At 55.4% G+C, this 11002-nt stretch overlaps 1 protein-coding gene across 2 annotated transcripts in view; it reads right to left on the minus strand.

Annotated features, from left to right (window-relative positions):
* AK8 (adenylate kinase 8) overlaps positions 1-10954 on the minus strand; it is a 126190-nt gene extending 115236 nt beyond the window's left edge. Inside the window, exons 1-3 of one of the 2 annotated variants that reach the window (XM_049638224.1) lie at positions 10805-10954; positions 7777-7861; positions 2561-2610 (exon numbers count right to left, since the gene is read on the minus strand). In XM_049638224.1, the coding sequence (XP_049494181.1) occupies positions 2561-2610; positions 7777-7861; positions 10805-10888 (219 nt within the window). In that variant the 5' untranslated portion in view covers positions 10889-10954. Of the gene's footprint in view, positions 1-2560; positions 2611-7776; positions 7862-10804 lie in introns of those variants that run through there. The other variant, XM_049638232.1, reaches the window with a different exon arrangement.
* Between the last annotated feature and the right edge of the window lie 48 nt (positions 10955-11002).

Raw genomic sequence — 11002 nt, forward strand, 5'->3', positions numbered from 1 at the left:
GCCAAGCCCACAGAGCACCCCCCCTCCCCAGCCTGAGGAGGCCGCCAGAGTGTTCTCTCTTTTTCCAGCAGCCAGTGATTACACGGAGCTAGAAAGCCCACGGAGGGGCCCTGCTTGTAGCTGCCTTGACGCGCCTTCCCAGCTCCTCAGGGCCACAAAAAGGTTACAACAGGAAATTCAGGGACAGGACCTAAACATGGGGCACAAACATACCCGTTCATTTTTTCTTAGATCAGGAAATGATCTGACCAAATGAATGTTTAGTTCATTGATGACTACGTATACTCTACAGGGAGGAATACATTTTAGGGAATAATAATGTAATGAAATGCTCTTAATGGCAAGATTATACTGATGGCCATTTCAGCATCGGGATGATTCAGAAGGCCCTGAAGTCCCCCGGGGCAAGTATCAACCTTAATTCTCTCTGTTCCTCCTGCTGGGAGATGTCAGTGATGATAGCCCTGCAGGGCTCTGTCTGGATTATACTGTATATCATCTTACTGTAAAATTAGATTCTGCGTGTCCCCACATAGTGGTCAGACGTGGGGTAGCGCATTCACCAAAAGCTGAAACAGCAGTGAGGCGCGGTGGGCCCTGACCTCGCCAGGGGGCAGAGCCGATGGCCTCAGCCAAGTTGGGACTGGACAAAAGAAGTTGTCTGTGCTCACCACGCTTCACGAATTCTACCCAGCAAATTCGCCAGAGATCAGGGAAGAGCTGGAACTGGGGTTAAGCGTGGGGTGGGGGGGGGGGGGGGGGGGGGGGGGGGGGGAGGTGCCCAGAGTGCCAACGTCTCAAAGACAAAGGCCCTTTGCCAAAGGAGACCCCTCACCCTGAGTGACCCGACTCCGCCTTAACGTGGCTCGGGAGCCTGTCTGTCTCAGGGCAGAGGCTACCACCTCGGAAGTGGTTTCAACCGGCTTCCTGGGCCTTTTCCCAGGAGATTCTGATCAGGCAGGTCCGGAGGGGAGTCTGGCACCCGCCACCTTCCAAAGCACCCTGGTAACGCTTGTGGCTGCCAGGCCTGGGGGCCCTGGGTTTCTAGCAGTAAAAGAGCGTGTTAGGTTGGGGGGACCGTAGAAAGGAGTGAAGGCTGGCAGCCTGATCCTCAGGAACACAGTAGGAAAACTACAGACAGACAAAACTACAGATAGAAGGACAGAGGGAGGGATGGATGGGCAGAGCGGTAGACAGAGAGAGAGACAGCGCTAGGATACAGACGACTCCCGAGCACAGCAGATGCACGCCAGCTCCGGCAAGGATCGGCCGTCTTAATCCCTTTTCTGAACACAGCAAAGTGCCAGCTCGTCAGGGGACACAGCCCGCCATGTCAGCCAGGCCCGGGACGAGTGCTCGCAGTAGTGGCACAGTCATCAAGGAAGAGTTGACTGAAGTTCGCTAGCCAGGCTTTTAAAAGGCAGAGTTCCAGGGGCACCCGGGAGGCTCGGTCAGTTGAGCGTCTGGCTCTTGATTTCAGCTCAGGCCATGATCCCAGGGTCGCGGGATCGAGTGCCACAACGAACTCCACCTCCACTCGGCACTGAGCATAAAGCCTGCTGAAGATTTTCTCTCTCTCTCTCTCTGCCCCTCTCCCCTGCTCATGCTCGCTCGCTCTCTCTAAAATAAAAAGTCAGTAAAAAGCAGAGTTCTGTCTCAGATGATTAAAATGTTACAAAGTTTTGACACTCAAAAAAAGGAGTTTAAGGTTAAAACTGTAGGCAGGACGAAGCACACCAGCTTCGGGACTGGGGTGGCCTCCAACTTAAGACAAAGAAGTGGGTACGATGAGGCATCTGCTGTATCTTTAAAGCCATATCTAAAGTGGAAAGGGAATCATCAAAGCAAACACGGCAAGATGATAAATTCTGGAAAATCTGGGAGCTGAGTATCTATGGTGCAGTTTCTACGCTTTTCTGATTAAACAGTTTCATAGTTAAAACTTTAAGAGTGAGGGGCGCCTGAGTGGCCAGGTTGGTGAATCGTCCGACTTCGGCTCAGCTCACGATCTCACTGTTTGTGGGTTCGAGACCCCATGTCGGGCTCTGTGCCGACAGCTCGGAGCCTGGAGCCCGCTTCAGATTCTGTGTCTCCCTCTCTCTGCCCCTCCCCCGCTCGTGCTCTGTCTCTCTCGCTCTCTCTCAAAAATAAACATGAAAACAACAACAACAACAACACTTTGAGAGTGAATCTAAAGATTCCGTGTCAAAAGTCTCTAGATTCTGGTCTGCTTCTAGAAATTTATCCTAAGGAGGTAACCAAGTGTGTGCAAAGATGGTGCCCCCGCGGCCCGAGAAAACCCTGGAACATAGATCCCAAATGTTGAAATAATGCTCACCCCTGGATGGTTGCAGAGTTATACTTTTGTGTTCTGTGCTTTCTAGGCTTTCTACGAGGCCTGCTTGCCGCCTCTCCTAATAAGAAAATAAGTTAAAGAAGCAGAAGGGAAGGATGAAGAAACGCTCAGTTGTGCTGAGAACCCGCGGAGGGGCGGCCCGGCTCCCGCTCTGCAGGGAGATGAGATATTACGGCATTACAACACTTAATATGATGCACTTACTATAGTTGTTTTCCCCGAGGCGGGTGGACCTAATATTACAATCTTCGGCACTGTGGAATAGAAAGATTTGAATGTCACCGCTCGATATGATAAAGCAAGCTCCGTGCCCGCGGTACTGCGGGGGTATTCATTTCCTTCCTCCCCAGATTTCATTTTCTGCGAGTGACACGGTCGTTTGTAACCCAGGGGCTCAGGGATGGTCTCGCCATAGAACATACTCTGTATGTTTAGGGAGGTAAGTGATCACTGAGATGGTTTATTTTTCTGTCTCCGAGGGGACATGGACACGGTAACTTGTTTGCTAAACTAATAAATATCAAGAACAATTGGGATTTCAAACACCATAAAGCATTTTAAACAGGGACTTTGTCTTGGGGACACGCTCTCAAATAAAGCTGTATTTTATGTAAATCGACCTTCCAAGCTTTGTTTTATATATATTTATGCCTTTTTATTTAGCAAATTGTATTCCCCATCATTTTACAGAGGGAAATAACGGGGGAAAGCCTGGGGTGGATCGGCCAGATTTATAAAACCCCAGATAGGAGAGCCTTTGTTTTCAAATGTGGGCATTTCCATGCAAATGGCTTGCTTCGGGGCTGAGGCTTCGGGCTCTGGGAGGTTGTCGGCCCCACAGAATTCCTCAAGACCGGGGTCAGGACAACCGACTAGGTGCTGGCCCACTGGAAAAGACCAGACCAGCGTGTCAGGAAAAGCGCCGGAAGGCATGTGTTCTTGGGTCAAAACAGGCTTCAGGACGTGGTGTCTGGAGAGATGAATCCATGCTGATTCCTCTAAGTGCCACCTTGACTAAGCCACCCCCGGCCGCTAAACACGGGGGGCCAGGAGCACAGAGCAGAGGTTGGGAAGGCAGGCCTATCCCCTCACCGCTGCTGGCCTGACCCCTGAGCCAAGGGGACAATGAACAGGCGTGTCTCCCAACGCATCTGAGCCTCTGATGTCTACACGCAGAGACCACTGCTGCCAGGGCCCTAGGAGGGCACCTCGTCCATGCTGAGGACAATGGACACACGTGCCCTTTTAGTGTGGCAGCGGCCACAGAGAAGGAACTAGGATCCATTTGGCCCAGGAGCTCATGATCGGCACATGGCCGCCTGGGTGTAAATACAGAACTCTGTCCAAATTCACGGCACCTTCTCATTTGCCAAAAGCACGGAAGGACGGTTGAAGCTGATCCGCTCACCGATTCACTCGTCGAGCACCTCGTCCTCGCTCGGCACTGGGACCGGGGCTGCCGAACACAGCAAGCGGGGCACGAGTGGCTGCGTGAGACGGGAGCCAGAGGGAGCGGCCATCCTCTGCTCTCTCCTAGACAACACGACAGGCTGTACCCACGTCCTGGCTTTCTGCTGCTGCTTTGACGGGTGTGTGTCCCCAGTGGCTTCAGAGCAGTGTCATTTTCTACGTCTGGAAACGTTTACAAACCCGGTCCGTTGGCCCCAGTGATGTGCGAACTTGCTTCTCAGGAACCCCACATCGTTCCTCCTGGTGGTGATGGGAATCAGAGATGTGGGGGCAGGAAGGCCCCGGCCTACTGGCCCAATGCTGCCACGCTCTAGTTCAGCAAAGCCCTGCACACACTTTCCTCTCCGAGGCAGGCTCAGCTGGGACGCCTCCGGCCCTCCCCAGTACGGCGGACACAGCTTCCAGTGTTCTGCCGGCCAAAGCCACAGTAAGGGAGCACCAGAGGGCCCGGTCGGGCTCCTGTGACCTCCGCCCAGCCCCCTCTCTCGATTCTAGCCACAGGCCTCTGCTCAAGCTCCTCAAACTATGGGACTCGGGGCGTGTGGAGCCCCGGGAGAAGGAGCCGCACCTCAACAAGAGCGTTTTGGGGAACGAGCTGACTCCCAAGTCACGCGTTCATCTTAACAAAGTTACGGGGCTCGGAGGCTGCTGGGGATGCCCTCCCTTTCCAGGCTCCCGTAAGTGGCACCCAAATCGCACACGTCTCTGAAAATGCTTTAAAAGGGGAACATCCACGGCCTTTCTCCCCATCTAATTTCTCGCACACATTTATGTGATTAATTTCAGTTTCTTAAAATCTAACACCTTGGAACCCCAGCTCTGCTCATGAGTAATTATTTATAAACAGTGTCATAAAAGGCTGCTTGACTGCCAAGAGTAATCAACTTCTTCAAACCACTTCAAAGGAAATCAAAAAACCTTTCCATCCACAGATCCTTTTGAGGTTTAACTAGGAGCAGGATTTAAAATTCACAAGAAAACCCTTAGGTATTGGAGCTCTAATACACAGCTTTCTTGGACAAACGTTTGATAAAAAACGCAACATACCATTATATACACCATCACCTGCTTTAATATTGCCCAGGGCTACTGTAAATGCTCACTTTGTACTAAATCTGCTTTTCTCGAGGCGAAGGGGATGCCAGCCATGTGCCGGGGGCTCCCCTCATTCCCTCACGTGCGTGCCCACCGGGGTGAGTCCGGAGCCTTCTTTTGGTCTACACTAGCCACCGCCCACATGAGCCCCTGCCCGCCCCACCCCGTGCCCAGGAAGCAGAAGCGCTGAGCGCCCAGCTTCCAGGAAACACGGGCCGCTGCGTGGCTGGAAGGAGGCAAGACAGCCTCCCTCACTAGCCCAGGGAGGCAGAACCGCTCACTGGACCTCAGAGGGCCTCCCCTTGTCCATTGTCCTCCTCCAGAACACACAAGAGAACACTCACAAAAGCATGCCCTTCTGCCCAGCCTCCCCTCCTTCCCCCATGTCCTGCCTCACTTGTGGGCGGACACCTGGGCACGGGGAGGAAACCTGCAGATGTCCCTCTCTGTTCTTCACCTAAGCGGTTGGGCCTTGAGCAAACAGGGCAAAGAGATTCCAACGTCCCTGAGAGCTGCCAGCCCCGGGCCTGGCAGAGGCGGTGGAGGCCTGTGGGGACAAATCCACCCCCCAAAACAGTGGTTACTGGGATCCGATGCCTCTACTCCCGGAGAGAGCATCGGGCCAAACACCTTGGCCCTAGCTATTGAGGAGGGCAGGAGGCCGGCCCCCTGCTAGAGCCAGACGACGCGGGTCTGGGTTCTTCGCCCCCGCCTGGGAGCGAACAGGGCAGGTGCAGCATGGAGAAGGAATGGAGGCTCCGCGGCGGGCGGAGGAGGCTGTAAGGCCGGCCCCCAACGGCGTCGGCCGCACCGAGTCTAAAACAGAAAGGTGGTGGGGAAGTGACAGTTCGACGCTGAAGATTACACGTGCGCACAGAGGGGCAGGATTAAATATAATGAGAATCTGCCTTGAATTTCGGCTCTTGAATTTCCGGCTTCAGGCTGGCGGTGTGAGGACACGGGACACGGCACACGTGGCCCAAAGTGAATCTTTCAAACCAGCAGGACAGAGCGGTGCCGCGGCCCGGCTCCTGAGAGTTCAGATGGTTGTGTTATTACCAGGCACAGGTTTTAACTCAGAAGGATCTTGTGAAGGGTCACGGGTGGGAACTCCCACGCCCTGTCGGGGGCAAGGGGGGGGGGGGTGGTCAAGGCCCTGCCAGTCCCGCAGCCGGGCCAGTGCCTGGGGCGTCCCGCCCGCAGCTGCCGTCCTGACGTCCGCAGCCTCCAGCCCAGTTACCCCAGCGCGCCCAGGTTACAAACGAGGAAGCTGAGGCCCAGACGGAACAATGCTCTCTCGCTGTCTCTCTACAGTCTGGCAGGAGTCGGGGCGATCGGGGAACCGGCGGAGCCCTGGCGGAGGCCTGGCAGGAAGCGGGGGCACTTCCCTGAACTCACGTTCACGTGACGTTAGCTCTTGCTCTGCTCCCATTTTTTTTTTTACCTTGACCTTGCTCTTAACTCCTGCTTTGCTTTCTCTTCACTTTCGCTTCTGCTGTAACTTTGCTTTGCCCTGTGATGCGTTGGTGCTGATACAAGAGAGCCCAACACGGCGGGCGGGCTGCTCCCAGCGGCCCGCAGACAACACCGAGCCCCCCCCGTCCAGACTCGGGGTCGGGGGAGGAGGTGGGAAGGCAGACACATCCGTCTCCGGCGGGGGAGGCCCGGCTGGTGAGCTTCGGTCTGCGGCCGGACGCCCGGGAAGGAAGGTGGCCTAACCGCCACCCGCACCCTGGTGCCATGTGATACACAGCCAACCGGAGAACAGAGGCCTCTTAGAGAGTCTCTGTGGGGCAGAGCGAGTCCCACCAGGAACACACGGTGGCCGGGTGGGCAGCTCAAGAGGGTGGTGCTCCCGGCCCACGGGTGCCCACGGCTCCGTCTGCACCCGGGGCATGTGGGCTCACAGCCAACGTCAACTCTCCATTCTGCCTACCCAGAGAACCACACAGGGGCACCGCTGTGCTCTCCGTGAGCCACTCTGCTTAGGTTGGCGAAACGGCACTGGGACCCAGGCAGCCCCTCGCTCCGATGCTCTGCGGCCAAGCCTGGAACCGCGTCAGGATCGGCGGGCGGGGGGCACGCCGGAAAGGCCAGGCGTGCGTGGTGCTCCTGTAGGCCTGGAGTGTCCTCTCTCTCACCTTCTTCCGTTGTTGTGTCTTGATGCATCCTTTCTCATCTCAGGCCTGTGGGCCCCACCACAGGGCATCTCAGGCCTCTGCCCTTCTCGGCTGCGCCAAGCACTAATTTCACTGGCGAGCCGGTATCTCCTTCAAAGCGGCCAGTGCTCCAGTGAAAAGAAACATCAAAGCTCGCAGACACCAGTTCTCCCTGACAGCTCACACAGGATGGGAATGATCCTCCACTTGGCAAATCGACCGTGGAATGGAGCGCCCCTCTCTTCTCTCTGGTTCTGGGCCCTGGCTTTGGGTCTAGCCGACCTGCACTTGGGCCAAGAGTTGGGGAACTCTGGCACGCACTAACGGGCACCAGCAATGAGACCATCAGGAAAACCCGAGTGCTGCATGTCTAGGTGGACCGGAAACCAGATTTACACCTGACATGTGGAGCGATCACAGAGTTTAAAGCCAACAGGCGAGATCAGATGGGGCACACGAAAGCATTAATAATTGATTCCATGGGCCTTTCGGAGGTTTTCGTTTTAGAAACTTGGCAAGAGAACTTTCTAGCCGTGCCCCCAAAAGGAATTAAGTCATTTTTCAATGAGCCACCACCCCAAGTTGCCAAAACCCCTCCCTTCAGACACAGGGAGGGCAGAGTGGTTCATAGCGGTTGGGCAGGAGCGGGGATGGGGGAGGGGAGGTAATGGGAGAGGAGGCTCGTCAAGTGCTCACCGTTATTGTTGTCTCGTTGCAAGTGACTGATCATGAACAGGATGGGGTCCTTGGGCTGGTGGATCAGGAGTTGCTCCAGCATGTTCTGTGGGCACAGGGCAGACACCCAGGTGGTTAACACCTACATGGGCACCAAGGGACCTGGGCTCAGGTGGCCCAGCGCCCTGGTCGCTACCGATACCGGCTATGGGGCCCGATCTCTCCACTGCACCCACCAAACAGGCCTGCAACTTGGAACCCAGCCCCTGCTACAGCTGGATCTGCTTCGATCCCCATGAGCAGAGGAATGAGGGAAGGGTCGTGCGGGTATCACAGAGGCACATGGAGGGACCACATCCCAGACTCAGAGCAGGCAGGCCCAGCCAGGGTCCTCTCACCTCAGTCCCTCGGTGCTCCCCGGACCAGCCTTCTCTCAGTTCACCTCCTTCTCCTTCACCACGTTCATTTGCCCCGAGCCTTAGCAGATACTGTTCCCTCATCTTGGAACACTGTTCCCCACATCCTCAGGTCTCAACGGAAACACACCCCCCCGATCACACTCACTAGATCAATCCTGTCCTATGCTCCTGCAGTCCCCTACATCCATTATTGCCGCACCCTTGTCTCAGCGCTGGGCACACAGTAGGTGCCCAATGCCAAGGTCTGCCGGGTGACATGGTCATCACTGCTCCCTGTGTTCCTCCAGAGCGGGGCAGTATATTTACCAGCCAGAATATTTACTATCCTGGGATAGTCTGGCCATTTAATTCCAAGGAAAACCAGCTTCCATGGTTCCACAACAAGAGACACAGAAGTGAACTAGGTAGCGGATAGGAGCTGGGCCGGCACCGTTAAAGAGCCTCCATCAGGGACAACCAGGGAGGGGCTTTTGCCTTTCAGGGGCAGAGGACGTGTGCCGCGGATGAGAGCACGCAGCTCTGAGAAGCCCCAGCTCTGCTCTGCACCCCGCCAGCAAGTGTCTTCCCTTCTCTGAGCCTCAGCTTCCCCAGCTGGTGGAGTCCCAACGGGACTAGCTGACCCTCACCGCTGAGATGGTGGGAGATGATGTTGGCTGTGTCACAGATGAGTGTTTTTTTTTTTTTTGTTTTGTTTTTTAATTTTTTTTTTTCAACGTTTTTAATTTATTTTTGGGACAGAGAGAGACAGAGCATGAACGGGGGAGGGGCAGAGAGAGAGGGAGACACAGAATCGGAAACAGGCTCCAGGCTCCGAGCCGTCAGCCCAGAGCCCGACGCGGGGCTCGAACTCACGGACCGCGAGATCGTGACCTGGCTGAAGTCGGACGCTCAACCGACTGCGCCACCCAGGCGCCCCCAGATGAGTGTTTTTAATTTCACTTTAAATAGCTATGTACCTAATGTGTGCTAGAAAACCTACGATTTCAAGGATATAGCTCAAGAAGAGGTAATATTACTTAATTTTTTAAAGTGGGTTGATTTAAAGAAGTGATCAAGTTAGGGGCGCCTGGGTGGCCTGGTCGGTTTAGCACGAGACTTCAGCTCAGGTCATGATATTGTGGTTTGTGAGTTTGAGCCCCACATGGGGCTCTGTGCTGACAGGGCAGAGCCTGCTCGGGGTATCCTGTCTCCCTCGCTCTCTGCCCCTCCCCTGCTCATGCTCACAGTCTCTGTCTCTGTCTCTCTCAAAAATAAATAAACATTTAAAAATGATTAGGTTAAAGCGGAGGAACATGGTGATAAAATTTCATGGAATAATACACCAAAAAGAAAGAAGTGCGGGTAAAAATGGACGAACCCCAAGTAAGGACTGCCGCGGCCTAGTTAATTGTCTTGGACAAATGTCAATGTCCCAGAGTTATGTTAGATAGCATTACGGGGCGAGGAGTTGGGGAAGGGTACATCAGAACTCTGTACTATCTTTGTAACATCCTGAGGGTCTAACATTGTTTTAAAAAGTAGTGAAAACCATGGAGGGAATGCAGAAATGACTAAGGACTGGAAATACTGACTAGGAGCTTTTTCAGGCTGCTCCTTCCAACAATCAAGCTGAGCTACACCAGGTTCTCTAGAACAGACCACAATACCCCCAGGAGCTGGCCCCACTCTGCCCACCAGCCAGTGACTTGTAACTCAGCTAGCCATTTTCTTTTCTTGGTTTGGCCACTCAGTTGCAGAAAAATCTCTCTGCCTCTTTCAGTTGACCCTTTCCAAAGGAAGCATATGTTTGCTGGAGAGATGGAGACTCGGGGTGGGTAGTCTGATCTCTGCTCTCACGTGCGCGGGTCAGAGGCTCAAATGAGCACAAGCGTCACCACAGTGGTGCCTCTGGGGACAGGGTATACCTGGAGGGGCAAATGCTCTAGAAACTGGGCTCCAGCTTCCCTTTGGCCCTCAGGACCTCTGAGTGGCAGAGAGTTCTTCCAGTCCAGCTCCTGAAAGCCTCTGCCTCCAGGAGGTGCAGAAGGCAACCAGAAGGGGCAGGGCTTTGCCAAAGGTCATACAGGGGATGAGGGCCCAGTCGGGTCAGAAACCCAGGATGAGAGGCTGGGAGCTGCTGGGAACTCCTGACCCGAATGAAGAAGGGACATGTGGGAAATCCTCCTGTCCGAACCATAGGGCACAGGGCTGCTGTCCCAGGAGGTGGCCATCTCAGGGGACGGTGAGGTCACCTTGAACTCGGACACTCCCCAGCTCAGAAACCAACACGGCAGACGGACTGGGGACTGTTAGCGCCGAGGGGCCCCCTTGAAGATCAGCTCTTGCAACCCAGCATTTCATAGCTTCGAGAAAAGGAAAGAATGGGACTTGGTCCAGGTCATTGGGCGAGCTGGCGCGGAGCCATGACCAAAACCTGACCGGGTGGGCTGCCCCCTTTCTTCCCTCCTGGGTCCGCAGGACAGGGGCAGGGGGCGTCCTCCGACCGAGGCATCTCTCAGGGTCCCAGCGGTACAGGAGTCAGACACCCACCCATCCCCCCCCAGCAGCGGGGTCGCAGCCGCGCACTGCTACCGCGACAGAGGCTCCCGCTGGCGTCCGGTGTCGCGACAGGGCGGGGCTGCCCGGGTCACCTGCATCAGCTCGAATATGTGGTTCGCCTCCCCGTATTGGGGCATTTCCGGGGGTATGCGGTGAGGGGCGGTGGTCGCGTCCATGCCTCCGTGCGGCGCGCCCGCTCCCTGGAGACCGCCGTCGCTAGGGCCGCCGCGGCGCTACGTCATCAGCGCGCGCCCGCTCCCTGGAGACCGCCGTCGCTAGGGCCGCCGCGC

The sequence above is a fragment of the Panthera uncia genome, chromosome D4 (genome assembly GCF_023721935.1).
Source record: "Panthera uncia isolate 11264 chromosome D4, Puncia_PCG_1.0, whole genome shotgun sequence".
NCBI classification, from domain to species: Eukaryota; Metazoa; Chordata; class Mammalia; order Carnivora; family Felidae; genus Panthera; species Panthera uncia.